Raw genomic sequence first — 24,086 nt, forward strand, 5'->3', positions numbered from 1 at the left:
CAGAACCTTATTCCAACTCTAAATATCATCATCTGAAAGTCCTGTTGGTAGCAATTAAATTCTCTTGGATACAATTCTACACCAACCTGGATTGTGCTGTATTCACCCAATAATGAATGGTGTTACAAAAGGTCTGGTTTTATTTAATATATTCTATCTGCAGCAAAATTAACTACAGGAGAACTATCCCTTTCCTTAGTTTCCTGTTATTTTGCAATTCCTTACCCACCAATTTTTCTATACATAAATCAATACACCTCCCCCCAAACAAAAACACACCGAAACAAAATGCAATATGTATCAACATCTACTTTTGAAAACTAAATAATTTCAGCCAACTTTCAAAGAACATATATACAAAAGCAAGATAAAACAGCATTAAGTTCTTTAATGGCTTTAAATTTTGGAAAATTCAGATAGAGATCAAAGGTAGAGAAAAGTAAAGAAAAATATGACCACCCTCATTTACCTATGTAATTATTTAACCCTACCATGTCTAAGATCCCTTCCTCTCTGACAGGAGTTTAGTGAAGAATCACACTAAGAAAAGCAACAGGAGTATGTTAACTTAAGAAAAAAAAAAAAAAGAATCACACTAAGAAAAGCAATAGGATTAGACATGATAAAAATTAGAATATTGACTTAATGAACGTATATACAAAAGGACTTTTTTACTTCTTCAGGAACAAATTATCCCTACCTCTATATATAAATGTTAGAATTAATAATTCAAGCATAAATTTCTAAATCACCTGCAGAAAATAATCAGATGATGTTGCTCCAACAAAGTTTTCTTATATTGTTTTACCCTGTTCCTCCCCATTCTTGGCAGAAGCACAAGAAATAATTGGCATATTTCTCTTACAATAGCTTTACCCAACAAATTAAAACACATTTCTGGTTGTCTACCAGTATCACAAGACTGTTTTTTTTTTTTCATGTTTTATAAAAAAAAATTTAACATTTCAAAGGTCTGAAAGTTGTGATTTAATCATTGCAATACACTGTCATTAACTATTTGGTGCCACGCCAATAGTTTAGTAATTACCAAATCTTTATATTTAAGAATAACTACTTTACATTTTTATTCTTAGCAAGTATGTTTATGAAGTCACTCAATTTGGGGATGACTATACATATTAGAATAACCTTCAAAATTCACCTCAATCATAAAGTTATAAACAGCCTCTATCTTAGTTACAAAATCTTCCCCCAAAATAATATTAAGCTCTGCTACGACAAAGGCAACCAGTAGAGGGACTAAAAGTTTACTTTTGCCATTAGCAGAATTAAAATCAGATGGGTTTTCTCAGAGCTGGGGCTCTTTGGCATAAAGAAATCTAAACACGTCCCTTGAGAATATATAGTGCAAGGTATAATATTCTACCTCTAGAGCTATTTACTAATGGAAATCTTGTCATTTAGAAAACTGATTTATAAAAAAAAAGAAAGAAAAGAAAATTGATTTTAATATTGGCCAAAAATCTCAGGTAAAATTTCTGGTAAAGATAACATAAAGCAAAAATGTTCAGTTCTCTCAATAATTTAATATTATCACGGTGTAAAATCTCAAGAAAATTTTAAGAATTAAAGTAGATCTCATTGACTAAAATCTTTTCATTTTTGCAAAAAAAAAGTTTTTGAAAATTTGAAAATTTTCCAAAAAGTTTTGAAAATATATAAGGCTAATTTTCCCCCAAATACAAATTAACCTGGTTCTCAGAATCAGTTTTCTTACTTTTACCCAATTAATTTAAAATGTAGTGGGGTGAAGGGTACAGGAATTTAACCTTAAACAGGTCTTAACTATTATCTTTTGAAGCAAAAACAAGGCATCCCTGAGCATTCGGTAAAACCTTCCGTGGCTACCTCTGCTGTAGTACTAATGGGCTCATATATTCTTTTGGTGCCACCATGTTACCAGTCCTTGGAACAACCTCATAAGGATAGCCAACTGCCTGTCAAAGCTACTTTTCCCGTGGGCTAAAGGGTCTACTGAAGGGAAAATGTGCACCCACGGTTAGCCCTCCAGCTCTCCTGTGTTGGGATCTTCAGCTAATCCATGGCCACTCCTGTCTAGTTATTTTGCCGTATTCCAGGAAAGGTACAGCCAAAAGAAATCAACAAAAGCGATGCTAAGATGTACATCTTACACAACTAGGCTAAAAGCTATCACCTAGCCAGAGAATCAAAAACGTCCAGAAACAGCCTGTGCTTTTTTTACAACCTAAAACTTCCTTTTCAAGTTAAGTAACAGCAACAACAAGCAAATATGTTAAAAGCAGGAAAGAGTTCCCCTGAGAAGTAAGTACTATATTAGTAAAGGCTCTCATGCACACACTGGACAACTACTAACTAGGACTGCTGCTAAAAATTTTGTAATGTTGCTTAAGTTGCTAAACTAGATCTTTAGGTCTCCTAGTTACATTTTTGTAAAATCTACATAAATAACAACATGAAGCTGGCGTCATCTACCCTAGTTTCCTCTATTACCATATCTAACAAAGAGGTAACAATGCATGTACCTCTAAAATATGACAAACCACTTCGTTTTCACTTAGAAATTTTGACACTCCCTATATAATGTCAAAATTCAGATTCTATAGAGAAAATAGAAAATATAGAAACATTAATATTAAGGATAATATTCACTTATTTTAAGCTTCTTTCTAAAAGAAAAGTAGCTTAGGATGCAATTCACATCCAAAGACTTATCATAATACTGATAATAAAAACAATTATAACTATATAAAACTGAGAAAAGAAGCTTTTAATACATACTTCATATCACAAGTCAACTAGTATAAATTACATTCTTTAGTTCAGTATTGCTCAACTTCAGACAACTGCACACCACAACCAGAATTTTTTCAATATCTGCTTATTACCTGTACTAATATTTATACACTTAATATTTTTCCTTAAATCAGTCAGTTCCATTTTTATTTTTGCCTCAAACTATAGCAATAAGATCTATGAAATCATAGTTTTTGATGTGCTAATTATATCTTCTATTCAATAATTCATTGTCATTAATACAATTTAGCTTTTTTTTTTAAAGGCTAGGGTGGTTCATTACAGGGATGAATACACAACTGGTTAAACATTCCAAACAAAATATAATAATTATTTAAGTCAGTAAAGGCCTGACAGGCTTACATTTAAATCAATATTCCAAGGGCAGAATTAGAAGTTCTATGTTTGTTTTAGAATTCATTAAGAATATTATAGTTACTATCTCAAGTGGAATGGCAAAATGAGTCTTTTGATGAAAAAAGTCCAAAATATTCAATTAGGATGGGGCGCCTGGGTGGCACAGTCGTTAAGCGTCTGCCTTTGGCTCAGGGCGTTATCCCAGAGCTCTGGGATCGAGCCCCGTGTCAGGCTCCTCCGCTGAGAGCCTGCTTCTTCCTCTTCCACTCCCCCTGCTTGTGTTCCCTCTCTCCCTGGCTGTGTCTCTCTCTCTGTCAAATAAATAAATAAAATCTTAAAATATTCAATTAGGAAATTAGTGCTTATAAAATAGTATCTTTAAATATACAGGAAAGATCTCTGAAAGATACATAACAAACTCATTAACCATGGCTGCCTCTGAAGAATGGAAGTGAGCAACTGTGTAACTTTCTGTAATACTTGAACTTTTTAACCATGTGCATTTATTACATATTCAAAACAAGTACACTTCAAAATTAAAATGTGCTTAGTATCCAAAAATAAAACTTTAAAAATCTGCTAGTATATAAAAACCTAGCATTTTAGAATACATTAAAGTCTAGAACTATAGAAAAACATGTTAAAATTCCACATTAAAAGATACATATTTTTAGTTTCAAGTAATTCCATTATACATTTGTGTACCAATACAGTTCCTTTATCTAACCATATAATTCCTTATGTTAAAAATATTAACAGCATTAAGAACAGATGGAGGGGCGCCTGGGTGGCGCAGTCGTTAAGCGTCTGCCTTCGGCCCAGGGCGTGATCCTGGCGTTATGGGATCGAGCCCCACATCAGGCTCCTCCGCTATGAGCCTGCTTCTTCCTCTCCCACTCCCCCTGCTTGTGTCCCTCTCTTGCTGGCTGTCTCTATCTCTTCAAATAAATAAAAATAAAAAATCTTTAAAACAGATGGAATAAGAGGCAAAAGTAGAGGGGAATTAAATATATTTATTTTAATAAAATGACTAAGGAGTAATATCCTGGAATTTGATTTAAATAATAAACCAAACAGTAACCATGCAAGAAATACTATAAGAACTGGAGAATAGCATGACTTTATGAAAAAAATTGTTAAGGAAACTCAGTAACATATAGGGCTAAGAATTACTGTGTTTGAAATATTAAATATTTAATAATTTCACAGAATTTGTGTTTTACATTTGAACAGGAGTCTAAAGTTTGAATAAGAGTATCCTAACAAATAATGGTTTTGGCAATATTTAAAAGTAATAGCAGCAGTGTTTATACTGGCATAAATAGAGTAATGAGGGTATATCAGAAATACAATCTTAACTTAAGAATACTAACAACAGGGATAAAGAACCTAACATATCCATTATATGAGATGGACTGGGCAATAATAACTTGGGGAAAAATTTTTCCAGCAAAGCATGTCATGATAAACATGTTGCAAACATGGCAGAAAAAGTAAAAATAAAAGCCAGGATGAAAACATATTTTCAAAGACAGATGAAGTTCTGTAACAATAATGCCGAAAATTAATTTGACCTCATTAAATCACACAGATCTACCTATACCATTTAGACTAATCATCTCCTTGGGGTGTTGATTACCACCAAATCTACAGATATTACCTTTGTAAAAGTCTGGTTAAATCGTATCTTTAACCATTAGAGCTACTTCCTTCTAAACATCTACATATATGGTCTCAAAAGAATCATTCACACACACAATAGCCCTCCTACAAACCAGATGGACGTCAGCCATAGTGTCCTACAGGAGAATCTTCACAACTACAATTGAAATGAAGAGCAATAGCCTAATAAATGTTTCATGTCAGTAAAGTTAGCAATAAAGCATTAAATTTAATAAAGGAAAAAAATTCATGATAAGCACTTGGAAAAACTGACAGTCTATTTTTTCCCCATGTGCTATCGCTGAAGGCCAATTTGAAAATAATCTAATTGGATAAATCATAATTCAAGATTAGTTTTAAGGGGGCCTGCTTTGTAAAAATTATGATTTTTCATTTTCTAGGAAAAAATGGAGGTAACCCAATTTCAGAAGGTTTTTTAGAAGGAAACATGAACATGAAAATTTCTCCAAATCCATTACATAGGTGTTTGTACTTGACGAAAACCGTTTCTAGAAATCTATTCTTCCTAGATTGTGACTCAAACATTTATTGATGCTTGTGCTAAGTACCTTCCAATGTGCTTATAGGTTTTAAATTTTCAAAATAAATGACATTTTTAGGAAACAAAAAACCAACCCTGTAATATTTGGGCCTCCTGCCAGAAAGTTTTTCATAAACCCTTCTAACTATACATACAAATTCACCAAGGTTTTAATCTTAGTAATGAACCTCATAAAAAAGCAGATGTCATACATGGATAACTGGACAGTTGTTACATATTTTTGATAATTACTATAAGCTCACTAAAATGGAAGCTCTAAGAATAACTCCCCCCCCCCTTTTTTTTTTATCACATTAAAGGCTTACATTCAGTATAATGTTGTTTGGGATTAGACATTGTCCATTCTGGATTAACAATAAAATTTACATGTAAAGACCTTTTACTCTATTACCCAATTTAGGTCCAATTTTCTGGATGCAATCGCTTGGTTTTTCTTTCTAACTTACCGCTTTGAGAAACAGGTTGACAACTATAACTATACAACAAAAATACAAAATTTTACATTAGTTGTTACCCGCTGAGGTACATAAATAACCAGGAACTATCACAACTCAGGCATTATCAGAAGCCACAAAGACATCATTTTGCTTATTCCTGATAATTCAAAAGTACCATACAGCCTATCATCATCTTGCAGATGGAGCCTTTGTAACATCACTCACTGGGGTTTGCAGCCTAACCTTTCACAGAACACGGCATACTCAATCATCTTCAATTCCTGTGATTAAAAATAATCTAGTTTTTTATAAAAATATATAATCAATTTCAGAATAATTGTTGGGATGTTTCCAGGGTTCAAACTCCAAAATAAGCAGAAGACTGTTGATGTTTCCTAGTATCTAACTAGGTTCACTAGCTTTAAAACAAAGGGAAAGTTTCCCTTTAACATGCCAGCATCAACATTGCCATTTACTAGTTACAAAGTACATTACTAATAGCTAATGCTACAATTTTTTTTCTCACATACTCAAAACTGTTTTCATTTCTGTAATAAGTTTTTTAGATGTATAATCCTTCCAAGGACCTTTACCATGAGTCCCTCAGCTTATCTAGGCAAAACTAATGGATGGAAAATGTTAAAATGCCATACCCTTTTTAAGGCACAGATTAAAAAAGCAAGAGCATGTAAGGACTAGAATAAACCTTGGTAAGACATCACTAGGCTGATATAAATCTGTCCTTTGGTTACAACTAATTCTCTTAATTATAAGATTCTTAAGTTAAAATATTTTTTTATGTGCAACTATCTCTCACTATACCTATAATTGAATTTCAAATTGCATATGCTCTAAAAAAAGATTATCACGTAAAAAAAAAATCCTTCCTAGGCTTTTCCTGCTTTTCCCACATAAATCTACATTACAAATAATAAAAGGGATCATACATTTCACAATTTGACCTTTCTTCTGCACAAGAACATTCTCCTCCAACCTGTATCCCACCATCACCAACTTGAACTCTAACTAGAAATGGACTGAAATTGAAATTTCCTCAAAGATTAAAACCTTCTTGTTTTGGGATGCCTGGGTGGCCAGAAGCGTCTGCCTTCAGCTCAGGTTGTGATCCCAGGGTCCTGGGATCGAGCTCCACATCAGACTCCTTGCTCAGCAGGGAGCCTGCTCCTTCCTCTCCCACACCCCCTGCTTGTGTTCCCTCTCTGTCTCTCTCTCTCAAATAAATAAATAAAATCTTAAAAAAAAAAAAAAAAACCTTCTTGCTTTGAAAATTAAAACATGTCTGGTTTATTAAATTACTCATGTTACCAAACTGGTTTTGAACAAGAAATAGAGATTTTGGGATTTTGGGGGGCTCTATGTGGCACAGTTGGTTAAGCGTCTGACTCTTGGTTTCAGCTCAGGTCCTGATCTCAGGGTCATGAGATCAAGCCCTACATCAGCTTGGAGTCTGCTGGCAAGTCTCTCCCTCTCCCTCTGCCCCTCCCGCTCATGCTCACTCTCTAAATAAATAAATCTTTAAAAAAAAAAAAAAAAGAAAGAAAGAAAGAAACAGAGATTCTGGAGAAAAGACTTTTTAACACCAAAGGAAAAATATTTTTGAAGCCATCTCTGGAGCTTCAAAGTTAAAACCATTATGTTCCTTATGGCACAAAATTTTACTTTCGATAGAACTACTGGGTAGCTAATTCTAACTTATATTGGATATATGTTGGGTTATGGAACTTTTCTCAAAGATTTCAGATTAGAAAGCTTTTATTCTGTTAAGTGTTTAACATAACATTAGGGATGACAATAATCATCATCTGAGTTTCTACCACGAACCAAACAGGAATTTTGCTAGATGATTAACAAATATTTCTAGTTCTTATAAAAATTCTCAAGATTGCTATTATCACCATTTTGTGGATAAGAAATCTGAAGTTCAGTGAGGTTAAGGGGACTTGTCAATACAACCTAAGCTAGTAAGTGGCAGAGTCAGGCACAGCCAGTTCCAATGAAGGAGTTCTTTCTGTAAAACCACACTGCTTGCTCTGAAAAAAGCTAGATAAAATACTCTTATGTGCCCACAATTCCAATTTTTAAAATTCAAATAAAAAAAATTCACAAAAATGGTAATAGGTGTTATAATAAATTACACTGTGTATCACTTAATCTTCACCATAATCCTGCAGCATAGATCCTTTCACCTCATTTTCCTAATGGGGAAACTGAGGCAGAGAGGTTCCATGGAACTCATGGGTAGAGCAGAAACTGATAGAACCGAACAGAGTTTTCTGAACCTTGAAACATGATGCTTAGAGATTTTCAAAATTATCTTACATCAAAGGAAACATGACAGTTAACTAGTTACAAATCCTTCAAACCAGATAAAAAATAATTCTAATACTCATATTGGCTGACATACTACACTGGAAAAGCCAACTTATCAACTGACTAGGTTAATAACTCTGTATGAACCAACCAGATCAGATACTTAATAAACTATGAAATACAAAATCAAGAAGTACCATTAAATATATACATATATTAGTATCTAGACCTTAAAATAATAGTGGTGTAAAATCCTGTCAGCTACCCCCCACATTCACATTCTTACTTTTTTCCAAACAAGGGGATGGGAGGAAAATCCAACTGCATGTAACAGTATTTCCATACAGTGTTACAAGAAAGGCTAAACATAACACACTGACAAAATGAAATGCCTAGTTTTCAGAGGAACTGAAAGAAAGCATATTCCATTAAAGAACTACAGACATACCCCCAAAACGGATTCAGATTTACTGGTTACTTTTAAATAAAATTTTTCTTAAATAACATACAAGTTACTAATAAAATCTGCAGAATTGTTCATTAACCAATTTCAATCTTTTAAAATAATTCATAATTGTGAAGAAATTAACCATTTTAAACCTTTCTGGCCTTTATGTTTAAAATGAAGAAGATGGAGTAACTTCCATGATGACTTTCAATTCTAAAGTCCCATAAAATAATAGTCACAATAAAATACATATAAAGTCCAATAAAAATTTGTCAGTAGATGCAAAAGTTCAATTTTGTTCTCAAGAGTGTACATAAAAATTCACTAAGCTTCACATTTAGAATTTGTGTATCTAAGTTTTACCTCAATAAAAAGGCTGGGGGAAGAAGAATCAGGGAACAAAGACAAACTAAAACAGAAAAAAAACCACTTCAGTATTTTGTTTATGGTCTGGGGACCATGCTTAAATTAAGAAAATTAATAAGGCTAAACAAAAATTAAGTTTATATAAAAATAATACTTTTTTAAAATGAAAGAAAACAGGATTGGTATATGTGGGCACTGATCAACCAACCAAAAAAAGCCCACCAAGATGATTTTACATAGATTAAAAACTTGAGTGAATGGTTATATTGGCTAAAAATAATTTTAAAATATTTAAGAAAAATTCAAGTTATAAAATATTGCACAGACTCTGGAGAAATCCATGATATGAACATGGCTAAATAATCCTTTCACTAATTCTAATCACAAATGACCTTAAATCAACTTAAAATACTTGAATAAGTGAAATTCTTTCATTCAAATATTACATTTGTTCCTGGCCTTTTAATTTTCAGTTGTACATAATTTAATATATAATTATTAACATTCTCTTGCATGAAGGGAAAATAAAGTTTTCTTTGAAGAAGTAAAACTTATTTTTTGCCTTTCATACTTCTGACTTTTCAGTAATTTGTAATTAAGAATGCAATAATGTCCTTTCTATATTCTTTTTCATTTTCTTTTGAAAGATCAGGACAGAGTAGTTTTTTGATCCTTTAGAAAACAGGGACTTATAAAATTATGAAGAAAAATGATAGCAAGTATTTTCAAAAAAAGTAAAATCTGGGTCTTAAAATTTTTCATTTAAACTACCGCCTTTAAAACTAATGCTCAGGGGCGCCTGGGTGGCACAGTGGTTAAGCGTCTGCCTTCGGCTCAGGGCGTGATCCTGGCGTTGTGGGATTGAGCCCCACATCAGGCTCCTCTGCTGTGAGCCTGCTTCTTCCTCTCCCACTCCCCCTGCTTGTGTTCCCTCTCTCGCTGGCTGTCTCTATCTCTGTCGAATAAATAAATAAAATCTTTAAAAAAAAAAAAAACTAATGCTCAAAAGGAAATAAATCATATCGACTTTTATGCTACTTTGAGCTCAAACCTTCTTATTAAAATATCCCTTGATACACCCAACAGACGTGCTCCTCAATGGTCCCTTGCAAACAAATTTGTGTAAATCTCATCTTAAACACACTAGGGGGAGCTCCCCATTTGAAAGAATCCTAAAACATGTGCTTTTTGTCCTGTGTAAAAGGTTTCTTCTCTAACTTGTATTCCTGCAAAAAAAATGACTGATTTTTCTGAATCTAACATCTAGTTTTCATTTAATGCATTTTTTAAAAACACCATCCCTATACTTCATCATATTTACCGATTGCCACTAAGACAACTCTGGCCAAGTTACAGTATTTACTTTTCACACTGCTTCTTCAGGAAGCAATACAATGCCCAAGGGGAAAAAATACAGTATAAGATTTCAAAGCATGTAATAAAAAATCCGCTTTAAAAAAATCTCTAAATTCTTATAATTTCACATTTAAAGCTGAAAAATAATAAAAAAAAAACTACAGGTAAATAAACTAATCTACTGAGAGGAGAAAGTATGCTTTGTGTCTCCTGGGTATGTCACCATTTAGAAACTATATTTTAATATACCAACCCATTTAAACCTCCGATCAATTCTATAGTAAGAGTACAATGGCTTCATTATTAGCAATCCAGAATATGAAAAAGCAGAGGCACAGGGTGGTCAAGTGACTACCCAATGTTACATAGTAATTTAATATCAAGGTCAGGACTGCGATTCCAATTTTCACATTTCTGGCTATTGCTTTTCTTTTACACAGTTAAATAAAGATGGAGAAAAAACTTTTAAGCAAGTTTGACTATAGAGTCCTCTATCTGCCAATAAGAATTACTGGCCAGTAAAAATTATTGAAGATAATTTTAAGAGGTTTATAAGTTCAAGAACCAGGCCAAGACCTTTCAATGAGGAATGGACAGTCTCTTCACTACATGGTGTTAGGAATACTAGATGTTCATAGGCAAAAGAATGAAGTTGGATCCTTAACATACACCACATACAAAAATTAATTCAAAATGGATTAAAAACTTAAATGCAAGACCTAAACTAAAATTCCTAAAAAGTATAGGGGGAAAGCTTCAGAGAAATTGGGTCTGGCAATTTCTTGCATATGACACCAAAAGCACAGGCAACAAAAGAAAAAATAAACAGGACTACATCAGTAATTAAAACCTCTGTCATCAAAGGACACAATCAAGAATGAAAAGGCAACCCATGAAATGGGAGAAAAATTTGCAAATCACGTATCTGGTAAGGGGTTAATACCCAAAATACTTAAATAACTCCTACAATTCAATAACAAAAAACAAATAACTCAATTAAAAAATGAGCAAAGGACTTAGACATTTCTCCAAAGCCAATATACAAATGGCCAACCCGCATATGAATGGACGCTTAATACAAATAATTAAGCAAATGCAAATAAACCAGTGAGATATCACCTCACACCTATTTTGATGGCCAAAATCAGAAAAAGCAAAAATAGCACTGACAAGGGGAATTCTTCTTCACTGTTAGTGGGAATATAAAACAGTGCAACCACTATGGAAAATAGGAATTTTTCAAAAATTTAAAAATAAAATTACATGATCCAGCAATTCCACTTCAGGGCATATATTCAAAAGAATTGGAAGGAGGATGTCAAAGAGACATTTGCACACCATGTTCACAGCAGCATTATTCATTCACAATAGCCAAGAGGTGGAAGCAACCCAAGTGTCCATTATGGATGAATGGATATGCAAAATGTGGTATGTACATAGAACGAAATATTATTCAGCCTTAAGGAGGAATGAAATCCTGGCATAAGCTAACAGGAATGAATGGTGAGGACATTTATGTTAAGTGAAATAAGCTGGTCACAAAAAAGACAAACACTGTATGATTCCACTTATGTGAGGTATCTCTAGAATACTCAAATTCGTAGAGATAAAAAATTGAATGGTGGTTGTCAGGGGCTGGGGAGAGGAAAAAATGAGTTATGCTTAATGGGTTAAAGTTGCAGATATGAAAAAGTTCTGGAGACTGGTTGCAAAACAATGTGAATACACTTAATACTGCCAAATCGTACACTTAAAAATGGCTAAGATGGGTGTCACCTGGCTGGCTCAGTCGGAAGACCATGCAACTCTTGATTTCTCTAGGTTGTGAATTTGAGCCCCACATTGGGGGGGAGATTACTTACTTAATTAATTTAAAAAATGGTTAAGTGGTAAATTTGGTATTATGTATTCTTTAGCACAATTTAAAAATTAGAAAAAAAAGTTCAGGGACTTAAAAAAATTTACAAAGTACCATTCACCATTGTTTCTAGTTAATACTCAGCACAGTAGTATGTTCAAGTATTATAATCTACTTTCTTCTGAAAAGATGTCTGTAGGTCAATAAATATTAAACTACTGTCAATACATTTGTTGATAGCCTAAGGGGGAAAAAAACCCAAACAGGAATCAAGTTTTCAGTACTTTACCTACTAACATTAAAAGAAAGCCTGTATTTTGTACTACCTGAGTACGAAATACATACCGCTTGGGTAAAAGGAACAAATTAGCATTATTAAAACTCTACCTGAATTTGCTAAATTCACAAATACCTCTTTATGCTGAAGAATAAAGTTGGTTAAAATTATTCTCCCTAAAATTCATTCAACTTGATCTTAAAAGCCACTATTTCTTAATGAGGTAAAACTGGCATTAAAAATCCTTAAAAAATTAAACACATTGTACCTCCCTTTAGGTACTGCTCAAGGATTGTTTTCTTCAAGGGCTCAGGGTAGTATGTTAAATACCATTCTAAGTCCTGCACAATTTAATCAGTAGTATACTGGGTAATAGGAGTATGGAAATCAATCCAGTGACAAAAAATAATGAATTGTAGGCCAGAGTTAATACTTAGCATGTCCTAACTCTAGATATTAAGGCTGGTTCAGATTTTCAGTGGTTCTCAAAAGATCAGCATTAATTGAAACCCTGGTGAACACAGGTGAAAAACACATGTGTCACATTTTGCTGCAATGATATGCAATTTAATGAGGTATTGCTGTAATTTCTAAGAAAAGACTGACAAGTAGCTACACATTGTTCCATGATTGTAGAAATATCAGCAAATGGTACTGATTATCAAAATTAAATATTTAAAAGAATTTCTATACACATGGGCAAGTAAGTTTTTCCTGGGATGTCCAAAGTGCTTGAAGAAGACGTTCACCGAGAGTCATTTTTACTTTCACCTTACAGACACCCTGCAAATTGTTAGTATACTAATTACTAATACCTCAAAAATGTTTTATTTGTAGGTATACTAACTAAATTAGCACATGCAATATAGGCATTAAAAATACTCTTAGGATTAGTTATGGAAAATCACATATGTGTATGTACGTGTGGGGAGTAGCTATGGGAGTATCTAAATAAATATATATGTACCCACATTTAGATATTTAAGAAAATTATTTGGAAACTTATATAAATGTTTTTAGATGCTCTATAAAAACATCCTCTGTCTCTTTTACCTCATTTCCTTCAGTAACAGATTATAATACAAGTATTTAGTACTGTGGGCCTTACAGATCCTTGCATAGAGTATGAAAAGGGAAGTATTTATGTAAAAACACTGAGGTTACAGAATAAAGGTATTCCACAGAAAACAGGCAAACACAAAGTACTCTTAGAAAGAAAATATATGAGCTATATTTAGTATTAAATATTTCAGACATCCAAAATTCTTGATCATCTATCCTTTTTTGAATAGGAAACGTACAATATTTAAATCAGCAATATAAAGTCTTATGATGAAAAATATCTGTGGGAAGATGTTTTCTGCTAATTAAACACTTAATCGTTTTCATTTGAAAATTATGGTTTCCTCAATTATTTTAATGCTAGTGTCATTTTTATGTGCCAATTCAGGACACAAGCACTAATATTACTCCATGCATCCTTGCTTATTCTCAAAAAAACTGAGAAGCATTATCCCTTCCGCTTCTTGAATTAATAAAAACAGCCTAATCTCCAGGCTCTTCTCTTGGTCAAAGTGGTTAGAGCACAGCAGGACCACCTTCAACCTCAAACATTTTGTAAGCTTTACAGACAAAACTTAAAAGTATCCTCTGGTAGAAGATGGCAACTGGGAAAAGGAAAATACAGGTTTAAATTACAAATGTCCTCAGCCTCTCCATGAAAATCAGCTTTTCTAAGGAAGTATCCTAAGAAATATTTTTAATAGGTGGTAGGAGGTAAATGTGTGTAAATGCCTTGCCCACTCATGAAATGTGATGCAGAGAAACAGGAAATTAATAGTTCTTCTGTACACTGACAACCTGACAACCAAATAATAACCAAATAATGGCAAGTTTCAAAATTTGTCTTTGAACTCAAAGACGTTTAGGTCAAAACCTTAACCAATAAGCTTGTATATAGCACTACATATAACAAAGAAATATAAAAGGAAAAGAAATCAATTTTATAAGAACTGAAAAGTTCATGGCAAACCTACCTAAATTACAAATGTTGCAAAATAAAAGAGGAAAAAAAAAAGATTTATGTGGTAAGAAAATAATACATTTACTGAATTAAGCAATGGAGATCCAATTCAGTAGAAACAGAACAAAGTGAACCTGAATTGCACGTATACTTTAAATGCCCTGGGATTATATTCAACAACTTCCAAAAATGCTTAGGTGCCCAACAGTTAGCACTAAAAGCATAAACATTTCTAAAACAAGGGAATGATTCTGCTTCTTTCTATATAATGCAACCAAAAGTTGTAGTCACAGGAAGAATTTCCCTGAAATTTATCAAATTCAAGAAAATTGTGGCTCATGGAGCTTGGGGAAAGACCAAAATGTATTCCTAAATGTATCCTTGTGGCAATAATGCTTCTGCACTACAACCTAAAAACTGAACTTGGGTTTAATATTCCTTTATTATGTGTAACATTACACATTTATCAGTACCTTTTCTTTTCCTGGCCAGCAATCTCAAAAGTTAAAATGGACTACCTTGCATTATTTCAGTGAACCATAATGGATTGGGGGGGTAGGGGGACAGAGAGGATAAAGAAAATTCTTTTCCAAAAGTCTGGAGTTCAAAAATAAGTCTGGACCTGCGATTTAATTCAGAAATGAATTCAGAATCTTTCTGCATAGTTGCTTACTGTAGATGCTTCAACAGCTGAGAAATCTTAATGTACTCCGTTATTTGCACTCCAATGAAAATCTTACCTTTCAGCATAGTTATAAAATATCGTTAAAATAAACACTGATAAAACAAATAGAAAAATTTCTTCTGACATTTTTAGTAATATAGAAAGGAAGACCACTAATCAACTAGTGTCCGTAAGTCACTGCAGTAGTTGCACAACTGCCTGTGGGTAGAGTATCACAGAAACTGAGTGTAGTGAAGCAGAGTATTTTCCCCTTTTATAACCTGAGTGAACTTCAAGGGATTAAAACCAAATTAATGTCAATTCTATAGCACAAAATTCAGACTCTTAATTCTGAATACAGAAACATTTTAAGGGGTAAAAAATGAAGGCTTTATAACTGTATATATCGTATGGTCAGTTTCACTTTTGTATCATGTGCATATTGTACTTTAATCTGAAATGTTTCATACTTGTATTGCATGTTATTTAGGTTTTGGACTTGACTGTGTTTTTCCACAAAAAGAAAAATCAACTGTTTTTCCACCTTAATATTCAACCTACCTGCCCATAGTTGTCTATGCCAGTTACTAATCTATTTAAATTTAATAAATCAAAGGCTGTCCTTAAGGATTGGCCAAGAGTCGTTAGTCCTTCAGCCTGAAGGTTTTTCAGTTCATTCATAAACGTTGCATGGTTTTCTTTCCATCCGGCCTGAAAAGAAAAATGTAAGAGTTTTTTTTTTCATCCTTTAAAGCCACGTACACACGGACAGCCGTTATAATCTGCCGTTCACCAAAGAGATGCTTCACTTTACAGTATGGTTTGGTTAACGTGTTAATACCGTATCACTGCCGAGGAAAACTCTCTTCAAAGGTGGCCAAGAAAAAACCTGCTTGCTTACAGCTTTTGGTGGCTAACAGCCTTAATACTTTATAACTTCCCTGGGAAATGTACTCCTTAACCTACTAACAAAATTTGGGCATGCAAAGGTACTAGTGGAAAGCAGAAGTGAGCAGGACTTCTGAAGTTAACCTACAGCTGTCCCACTGGCCCCGCGGCCCTGTGAGGAAGAATCCGAGCACCTAGCCCCGCAGCCCCCCACCCGGCTCGCTCGCCACCGTGGGCGAGCGCGGCCGAGCCCCGGGCCGAGTCCCCTTTAATGCAAACCCGGGCTCGGCGCGGCCGGGCCCGGCTGTCACTCGGGCTAACTTGAATAAATATCCCCCACAGTTCATTGCTGCCGCTCACGCCGCGGAGGGGAAATGTCGGCCATGTTGATCGCAGCGCCGCCGCCGCCGCCGCCGCCGCCGCCGGGCCGGACTGGGGAGGGGACGGCGGTGGCCCAGCGACTCCGCGCCGCGCCAGGACGCTCCGGAGCGGGGGAGGGGGTGGGAGCCCGCAGGGGAAAAGACCTCAGCGCCTGGAGCACAGCGGGTGGGGGAGGGGAGCATAATGAAGGGTGAATGGGGGGGCGGGGAGGGCGAGCGAGGAAGGAACAGGGAAGGGAAGGGGGAGGGCGAGGGCTGTTACCTTGATAGCATAGGGCGGCTCTTCGAAAGTGACCAGCATATACCTGTCTCCTCTGCTGGCAGGGTCCCGGGCACGGAGCTGCGGGAGAGCGGGTGGGGGACGGGAGGAGGAACAGGGCGGGCGAGAGGGAAGCACAGAGGCGAGGTTACGAGGCGAAGGGGCGCCCGGCGGCCCCGCCGCCCCCCCCCAGTACCGCACACGCAGCGGCCACCCCTCCACACTGTCCCCCACACACAGATCGGCCCCCACACACCGCCCGGGCCCGGGCCGAGTCCGGCTTGCAGCGCCCGCCCGCCCGCGCGGTGGGGGAGGGGGTCCCCGAGCCCGGCAGCTCCCGCAGTCAGGTCCCCGACACCTCCGCCTCGCCGCCCCCGGCCGCCCTCCCCCCCCACCCCTGCCACCCGCGGGCCGCTGGGCCCCGGTCTCCGCCCGGGCTCGGTCAGTCGGTACCTTCATGAAGGTCTCTACCGCGCCTTTGGCCGTGTCCAGGTAGGTGGTGCCCAGATGGCTGCGCTGGTTCATAGAGGCAGACGTGTCTATCAGGAACAGTAAGATGGGCATAGTGCTGGCCGGGGACACCGGGGCCCGAGGTGGTGGAGAAAGAGGAGATGGTAGAGGTGGAGGCGCCGGTGGCGGCGGCGGCGACCGCCGCTACGCGGGGCGGGGGAGCGCGGCCCCCGGGAGGAAAACACCGTCTGGGTCTTTCCTCCGGCTGCGGGGAGTTTCTCCCCCGATAGTTGAGAGGAAACTCCCCGGACCCAGTCCTCCCCGTCGTACCCCCGCCTCCGCCTCCTCCTGCCTGCCTGCCCGCTGGGGCGGGCGCCCGGCCGTCTGTCTGTCGGTCGGTCCGTCCCCCCCGCCTCGGGGGTCCCGTCCCCGCTCCCGGCCCCTGTGTGTGTCCCAGCGGGAGACGGGCCTGGCTCCCCACCCCACCCCCGGTGCAGGGAGTGGGGACCTGGGAGCTGGCGAAGAGGGGAGTGGGCTGAGGGGAGATTGGCCCTGGGGCTGTTGGGAGAAGTTTCAGGGACTCCCTCCGCACCCCGGCGGTGTCACCACTTTCTCAGCCCCTCTCGCTACTGAAGCGCTTTTCTCTCTCACACTCCGGTTTTAACTCGGGCAGGGTCTGCAGAGGCTCCGCCCCCTGACACGTCCTCGAGCCACGTGACGCACCGCCCCGCTGTTCTATTGGTGAAGCCCAAGCCTCTTATTAGCATATTCAAACAGCTCAGGGGCGGGGGCAGCTTGTAGGCCGGCTCCGGGAACAGTTATTGAGCACGCGCGGAGGCGGGGCGTCGGGTGCGCGGGCGAGCGAGCGCCAGGGACGAGCAGGCGGGCCAGCAGACGCGGAGGCGGGCTCCGGGAAGGGGCGGGGACGGACCGCCGAAAGACCGCGGGGTGGGGGCGGGGGACGCGGCGGCGCGCGCAGGGAGGCCGCGGCTGTGAGTCTGCGCGTCAGTGCCGCTGGCCTCTCCTTGGCTGTTGGAGGTGATAGGGGTCGGGGGAAGGGAAATGGAGGCTGGCCTCAGCTCCCCTTGCGAGGTCGGTTTATCGAACCCCCTCCCCGGTGGGCGAGTGAGGAGAGGATGAGTAAAGCAATCAAATACCCGATCAGAAGGGGTCAGGCTCCGCGGTCTTCGTTCCGCGGAGAGCTCCGGCCTTGCGGTCCCCGGAGGAGGTTCCTTGGGTCTGGGAGGGCCGGCCTCACCGCGGGCGGGCCCGGGGCAGGGGGAGGGGAAGTGAGAGGTTGTTTATGACCAGGGACTAATCTCCGCCAGTCCCACCGCTCCCGTTGGGAAGTGGGGACGAGGGGGCCAGTTTCGCCCGCAGTCTCGGCCTTGGGGAGCGACCTAGGATGAGGACTCTACCCGGACCAGACCAGGAGTTCTCCCGGTGGAGACCCAAAAAAAGAGAAATAACCCTCTGTTTTCCTAACTCAGCCCTAAAAGGGCATGAGGGAAGACTCAAATATCGATAAACAGTTTGTTGCCCTTTTTATTCTCAGGGAAAAATAACCGATCTTATCCAAAGAAATATCTCTCTCAAGCCATGTTTTTTCTTAGGGCCAAAGAATGTCAATCTCAGACCTAACAGAGACCTTAGAAGACTGTAGAACACTAACTCGTTTTTATATGGAAAAACTGATTTCAGTTTGCCCAGGTGACACACGGAGTGGGTTCTGCATAAACCCTCCCAGTGCACTTTCCTTTCACTATATGCTGTCTCTAAGACTGATCCAAATACTGTATGAGGGAAGACGTTCTTGGTTAAAAGAAGCCCCTGTCACCATGCCCGGCGTAATGAATCCTCTCCTAAATGTCTGAGGAAAACTGACATTCATACTAGCTGAAAAGCTGAGGACGGTACCTGATCTACAAGTTGTGTTAGAGACGTACCCTTATAAAGACAATGGAGGTATCTGTAAGGCCTCTCCTGCTAGCCTTGCATTTCGATTTTATTTTTTTATCCTGAAATTCTCAATTATTTGCTGTCTGATCATTTAATGAAATTGTTCTTACTAACCTTAACACGAAAGAGACATGTTTTCTGGCACTTTTCTAAAATCTCGAGTTTATATTTCATATTTTGGACTTTTCCTAATACTTAGGACAACCTCTGAACTTCTTGTTAATTTAGAGTGGGGCTATTTCAGTAATATGCTGTTCTGTGAGTATGTACCATAGAAGAGTGAAATATTTTTAAGAGATTTGGACTACAAAATAAGATGGAATACAGGTCTTACATCCAATATTTGATGAGGACTGGTGGAGTTAAAAAATGGTTAAAATGTGTACCCTGCCTTCAAAGAGCTTATGGTTTTTCTAGAAGAATATTACGTACATATTATTAGCTACCACAAGGCAGAGAGTGATTAGATAATAAATAATTCAGAAAAGAGAAAAATGTGTTACCCTTGGGTGATGAACATTCTCCAGGGACAGTATATTCATATGTGCCTTAAAGCAGTGTTTCTCCAACTGAGATCCTAGATCTGGAGATAAGATCAGAGTTCTTTGATAACTTGAAAATTTGTGTTTTCATTTTAATGACAATATACAAATTGTTCTACCAGTTATAAAGACAAAATTTTTCTTTCAAAGTTATAATTTGCAACTGAAAGATTTTCATGGAATTGGTCTTCAGTTTTCTGTATCCGTGCTTTTCAAACTGGTCCACAGACCCCTGCCTATCCAAACATGTATTCTCTAGAATGACAAGAATTTCCTTTGCATTACTCAGGTTTGAGAAACACGGCTTCAAAGGATTGGTAGGATTTGAATATGTAGGTAAAGGACGAAGCTGCTGGTGAAAAAGTCCTTTTAAGACACTGAAAATATAGTGAAGAAAGAAGGTTAGCACAGCATTGCCAGTGGCTTCCTGGGGAACAGTGAAGTTCAGCTAGGCTGGAGCACTAGGAACGTGAAGAATGAGAATAAGATCCAGAAAGGTAGGTCAGATCCAGACAGTAGAGGGCTTTTATTCCAAACTAAGGATTTTTTTCCCATATAAATTACAGTTTTTAGCTGGGGTGCTAAGTACAAAGCAGTGTTTGAAGGGAATCAAACTCGACTATTGAAGTAGAGAACCATGCATTAATAATGACCTTCCCTGTTACAGTTATTTGAAATCATTTCCAATGGAGACATCATGGCTCTTCCCTGACTCAGTGGAGTTGGCAGACTGTCCTAAGTGGAGGTGTATGGTAGAGACAGGGTTAGATGCAAAAATCAAGGGAGCCAAGTCCAGTGAGCCAACCTGAAGCATCTAACCAGAACCTGTGCTTACTATCACACCTGAGATCAAAGGCCAGGTTTCCAGTTCAGAAGCCCAGAAGTGCTCAAAGGCATGGCCCGAAGGCAGAACAGGAAAGAAATCAGGACATACAAAGGCAGCAAATCAAGAGGCAATCAGAAACCAGGAAGCATTGACGAGTGGTCCCTAGACAAAATTGTGAAATAGGCCAAGTTTATTCTTAGTGACTCTGGTTGACAATGAAGCTATCGGTTGATGGTGGCTTAAAGCAGTAGTTCTGGACCAGGAGATCCACATCAGCAGTGCCCACAGAGGTGAAAAATAATAATAAAGGTACCAACTCCTCGTACCCAGAGAAAAGGGATTCAGTAGAATTGGGATGGGCCCCGGTCATCTCATTTTTTAAAAAGCTCTTCAGGTGAATCTTATTAAGAACTACATGCTTCAAGTATAAAAATAATGTGTATGTCTACATCTAGTACTAACTCAATGAATAACTTTAAAAATTCACATACCCTTAGAGATATTACATTTCTTAAAAGAACTTCTAAAATCTGCAAACTAAAGCGGAAAAAAAAACTATAAATGTGACATCAGTCTAGATAACAGTGGATTTGTATCATATGCTTATTTAAATTGCTTGAATTCAACCATGTTTGACAAAAATTAAAAAGAAAAAACTAAATAGTGTCAGAGATTGCCACTGTTCCCTTCAGTGAGTTTAGGCCTCAGAATAAGCACGAGATGGGAAATGCGAATCTCTTCTTCACTCAATCTCTGTGATTCTAGAAAGATTCTGGGTAGAGACGGGCTTATTTTTCTGAAACATGGCCCCTAAATGCAAGCCAACTATTTCATCAGACTCAACTGAAAAAAACAGTGAGCTCTTGCAATGCTAGAGGGAAAACGAGTTGAAGTGGTGTGTGCTAAACCCTGTGCCGTTGCAGTCTAGGGGATTAGGGAAGATTTCCCTGGGAGGACATTGGTCTGAAGAGGTATGTGGGAGAAAATTTTGCTCTTTGTTGCTGTTTTTAAAGGAGCTCTGCCTAAATGCTATGGCTCCAATCTAAAAGGAAATGAATAAATTCTCTGAAAGCCTCTGAACGAGTGGTGACTTTGGCTTAAACAATAGCCTAAATTGTGGAAACGGAGCTATTTTAACAATTAAGAACTGATGAATTAGATTCATTCGTAGGAGCCAACCAGAGCCCTTTTAAATTATTTTCAACCAATTAAGCAGGATAATACGGTTTAAAAATAATTATGTGCCGAGGACTTGGCTTATGGTATCTGGATGTGCCATCTGAACAGAGTAATCAGATGAACCCAATGTTCCTCATATGTAACCTAACAAAGTTTTTTTGGCCATCTTACTGTTTCCTCAGCTCTCTGCTTTACTCTTTGAGATCATAATAGCCAATGATGTTGACAGGTTGAGAAAAAAAAAAAAGAATAAGCATTAAAATTTAGATGTGAAATTATGGAGCAGAATGTATTTGGATATACATAAAGAGATTGAATTTTGGTCATCCTCATATCAATCCACAGAAAAAAAATGGAAAAATGCTACTAAGGGAGTACTCTTTTTTTTTTTTTTAAAGATTTTATTTATTTATTCGACAGAGATAGAGACAGCCAGCGAGAGAGGGAACACAAGCAGGAGGAGTGGGAGAGGAAGAAGCAGGCTTATAGTGGAGGAGCCTGATGTGGGGCTCGATCCCACAACACCGGGATCACGCCCTGAGCCGAAGGCAGGCGCTTAACCGCTGTGCCACCCAGGCACCCCCTAAGGGAGTGCTCTTAAAAGGATATTAGACCTCTCCAACAAGCATTATTTCACAGTAATAGTTGAAGTCTCAGATGATTCAAGATCAGCTAAAGAACATGAACATTGCAGTAACTCAGTAAATGGTAATTGCATACCTACTACGTGACAGGCACTATGGTAGGTCATGGAGAGTTTGTAATCTAATGGAAAGACAGAAGACAGATACACATGATTAGACTACATAATTATGATAAATCAGCAAACACCAGGCATAAGACCAGTCTTAGAGGATCGGTTTGAAAATGCAAGGTTATATACATATTTCATCAACTCTGAGACACCACGGCTTCTAAGAAATGCCATTGTTTTTGGACCAGTGAAAGGAAAAAAGTGCTAAACTATGACAATGATTTTTTATCAATTAGAATTTTTCCACAATATTGAATTCTACCAACCAGGAGATTTAATAATGAAGCATGTTTTAAAAGAATACTCCACTATTGTCTTCAGTATTTTCTTCCAAACCATTGGCTTTTAATCTACAAGTGGTTTTTTTAAGGGGGGAGGGGCTAAGAGAGAGGGAGTAACAGAATCCCCAGCAAGCTCCACACCCAACCGGTACTCCATCTCACGACCCTGAGAGCGTGACCTGGGCCACCCAGGCACCCTAATATACAAGTTTTGATGCTCATGCTTTCTTGATCCAACTAGACGATGTCAGGGAAAAAGTTTTCAGACCACAACCAGGATTCGTATCCTCTCTTTAAATGGTTGGTTGCCTGAAATGTCTAGGGTTTGCAATTTCCTAGGCATGCTACCAGGAATAACCATGAAGTTTGCACAAGTACAGCTACATCACAACTGCCTTCTGGTGACAGCATTGTAAGAAGCCATTACTGCAAGTTGAATTCCAATTTTAGAGATGTTAAAGTAGAAACAAATGTACATTTTAGAATCGAGAAGATACCATTTAGTGCTGGTAGCTCTTAAAGTAAGTGTCATTAGAGGGGCACCTGGGTGGCTCAGTCGTTAAGATGCTCAGTCGTTAAGCACCTGCCTTCGGCTCAGGACATGATCCCAGGGTCCTGGGATCAAGCCCCACAATCAGACTTCTCCGCTGGGGGCCTGCTTCTTCCTCTCCCACTCCCCCTGCTTGTGTTCCCTCTCTTGCTGGCTGTCTCTCTCTCTGTCAAAATCTTAAAAAAAAAAAAAATGTCATTAGAATATACAAAGAGCTCTGTGAGCCCTGAAGATGAAGCAGCTAATCTCACAAAGTAAGTGATATTTGAGCAGATAGAACTTGTATGGGGCTGGGACATGTGTGTGGAAGAGTGGTGAAACTGAGGCTGGGCCACATCAGAGAGGGTTTCCACATGTCCAACTAAGAAATTTTGAATTTTGGGGCGCCTGGGTGGCACAGCGGTTGAGCGTGATCCCGGCGTTGTGGGATCGAGCCCCACATCAGGCTCCTCCGCTATGAGCCTGCTTCTTCCTCTCCCACTCCCCCTGCTTGTGTTCCCTCTCTCGCTGGCTGTCTCTGTCTCTGTCGAATAAATAAATAAAATCTTTAAAAAAAAAAGAAATTTTGAATTTTATCTTTGGGTGATAGGGAAACAGTTTTAGGGTAAGGGAGTGATATAATCAGATTCTCATTTTAGAAAGATAATTTCAGTAACAATTGGAAAGAATGATTAGAATGGGAAGACAGTGGGGGAAGGAGACCAATTAGGCAATTTTGCATTAACTGAGAGAAGAAATAGGAAGTACCATGGAAGCGGCACTAGGAAAGTTAAGGAGAGGGTACAAAAGACATTGAGGTGTTACTACTAGGTATTTATCCCAAAGATACAAATGTAGTGATCAGAAGGGGCACCTGCACCCCAGTGTTTATAGGAGCAATG

The 24,086-nt window shown here is 38.5% G+C and overlaps 1 protein-coding gene across 4 annotated transcripts in view; it reads right to left on the reverse strand.

Annotated features, from left to right (window-relative positions):
- INTS6 (integrator complex subunit 6) overlaps positions 1-24,086 on the reverse strand; it is a 178,770-nt gene that overhangs the window by 72,155 nt on the left and 82,529 nt on the right. For 3 of the 4 annotated variants that reach the window (XM_048215535.2, XM_048215534.2, XM_026493208.4), the window contains 4 exons: positions 18,272-19,656; positions 17,118-17,203; positions 16,668-16,745; positions 15,699-15,848 (listed from right to left, as the gene is read on the reverse strand). In XM_048215535.2, coding sequence (XP_048071492.2) covers positions 15,699-15,848; positions 16,668-16,745; positions 17,118-17,189 — 300 coding nt within the window. In that variant the 5' untranslated portion in view covers positions 17,190-17,203; positions 18,272-19,656. Of the gene's footprint in view, positions 1-15,698; positions 15,849-16,667; positions 16,746-17,117; positions 17,233-18,271; positions 19,657-24,086 lie in introns of all 4 variants that reach the window. The other variant, XM_026493206.4, reaches the window with a different exon arrangement.

The sequence above is a fragment of the Ursus arctos genome, unplaced genomic scaffold, assembly GCF_023065955.2.
Source record: "Ursus arctos isolate Adak ecotype North America unplaced genomic scaffold, UrsArc2.0 scaffold_10, whole genome shotgun sequence".
Lineage (NCBI taxonomy): Eukaryota > Metazoa > Chordata > Mammalia > Carnivora > Ursidae > Ursus > Ursus arctos.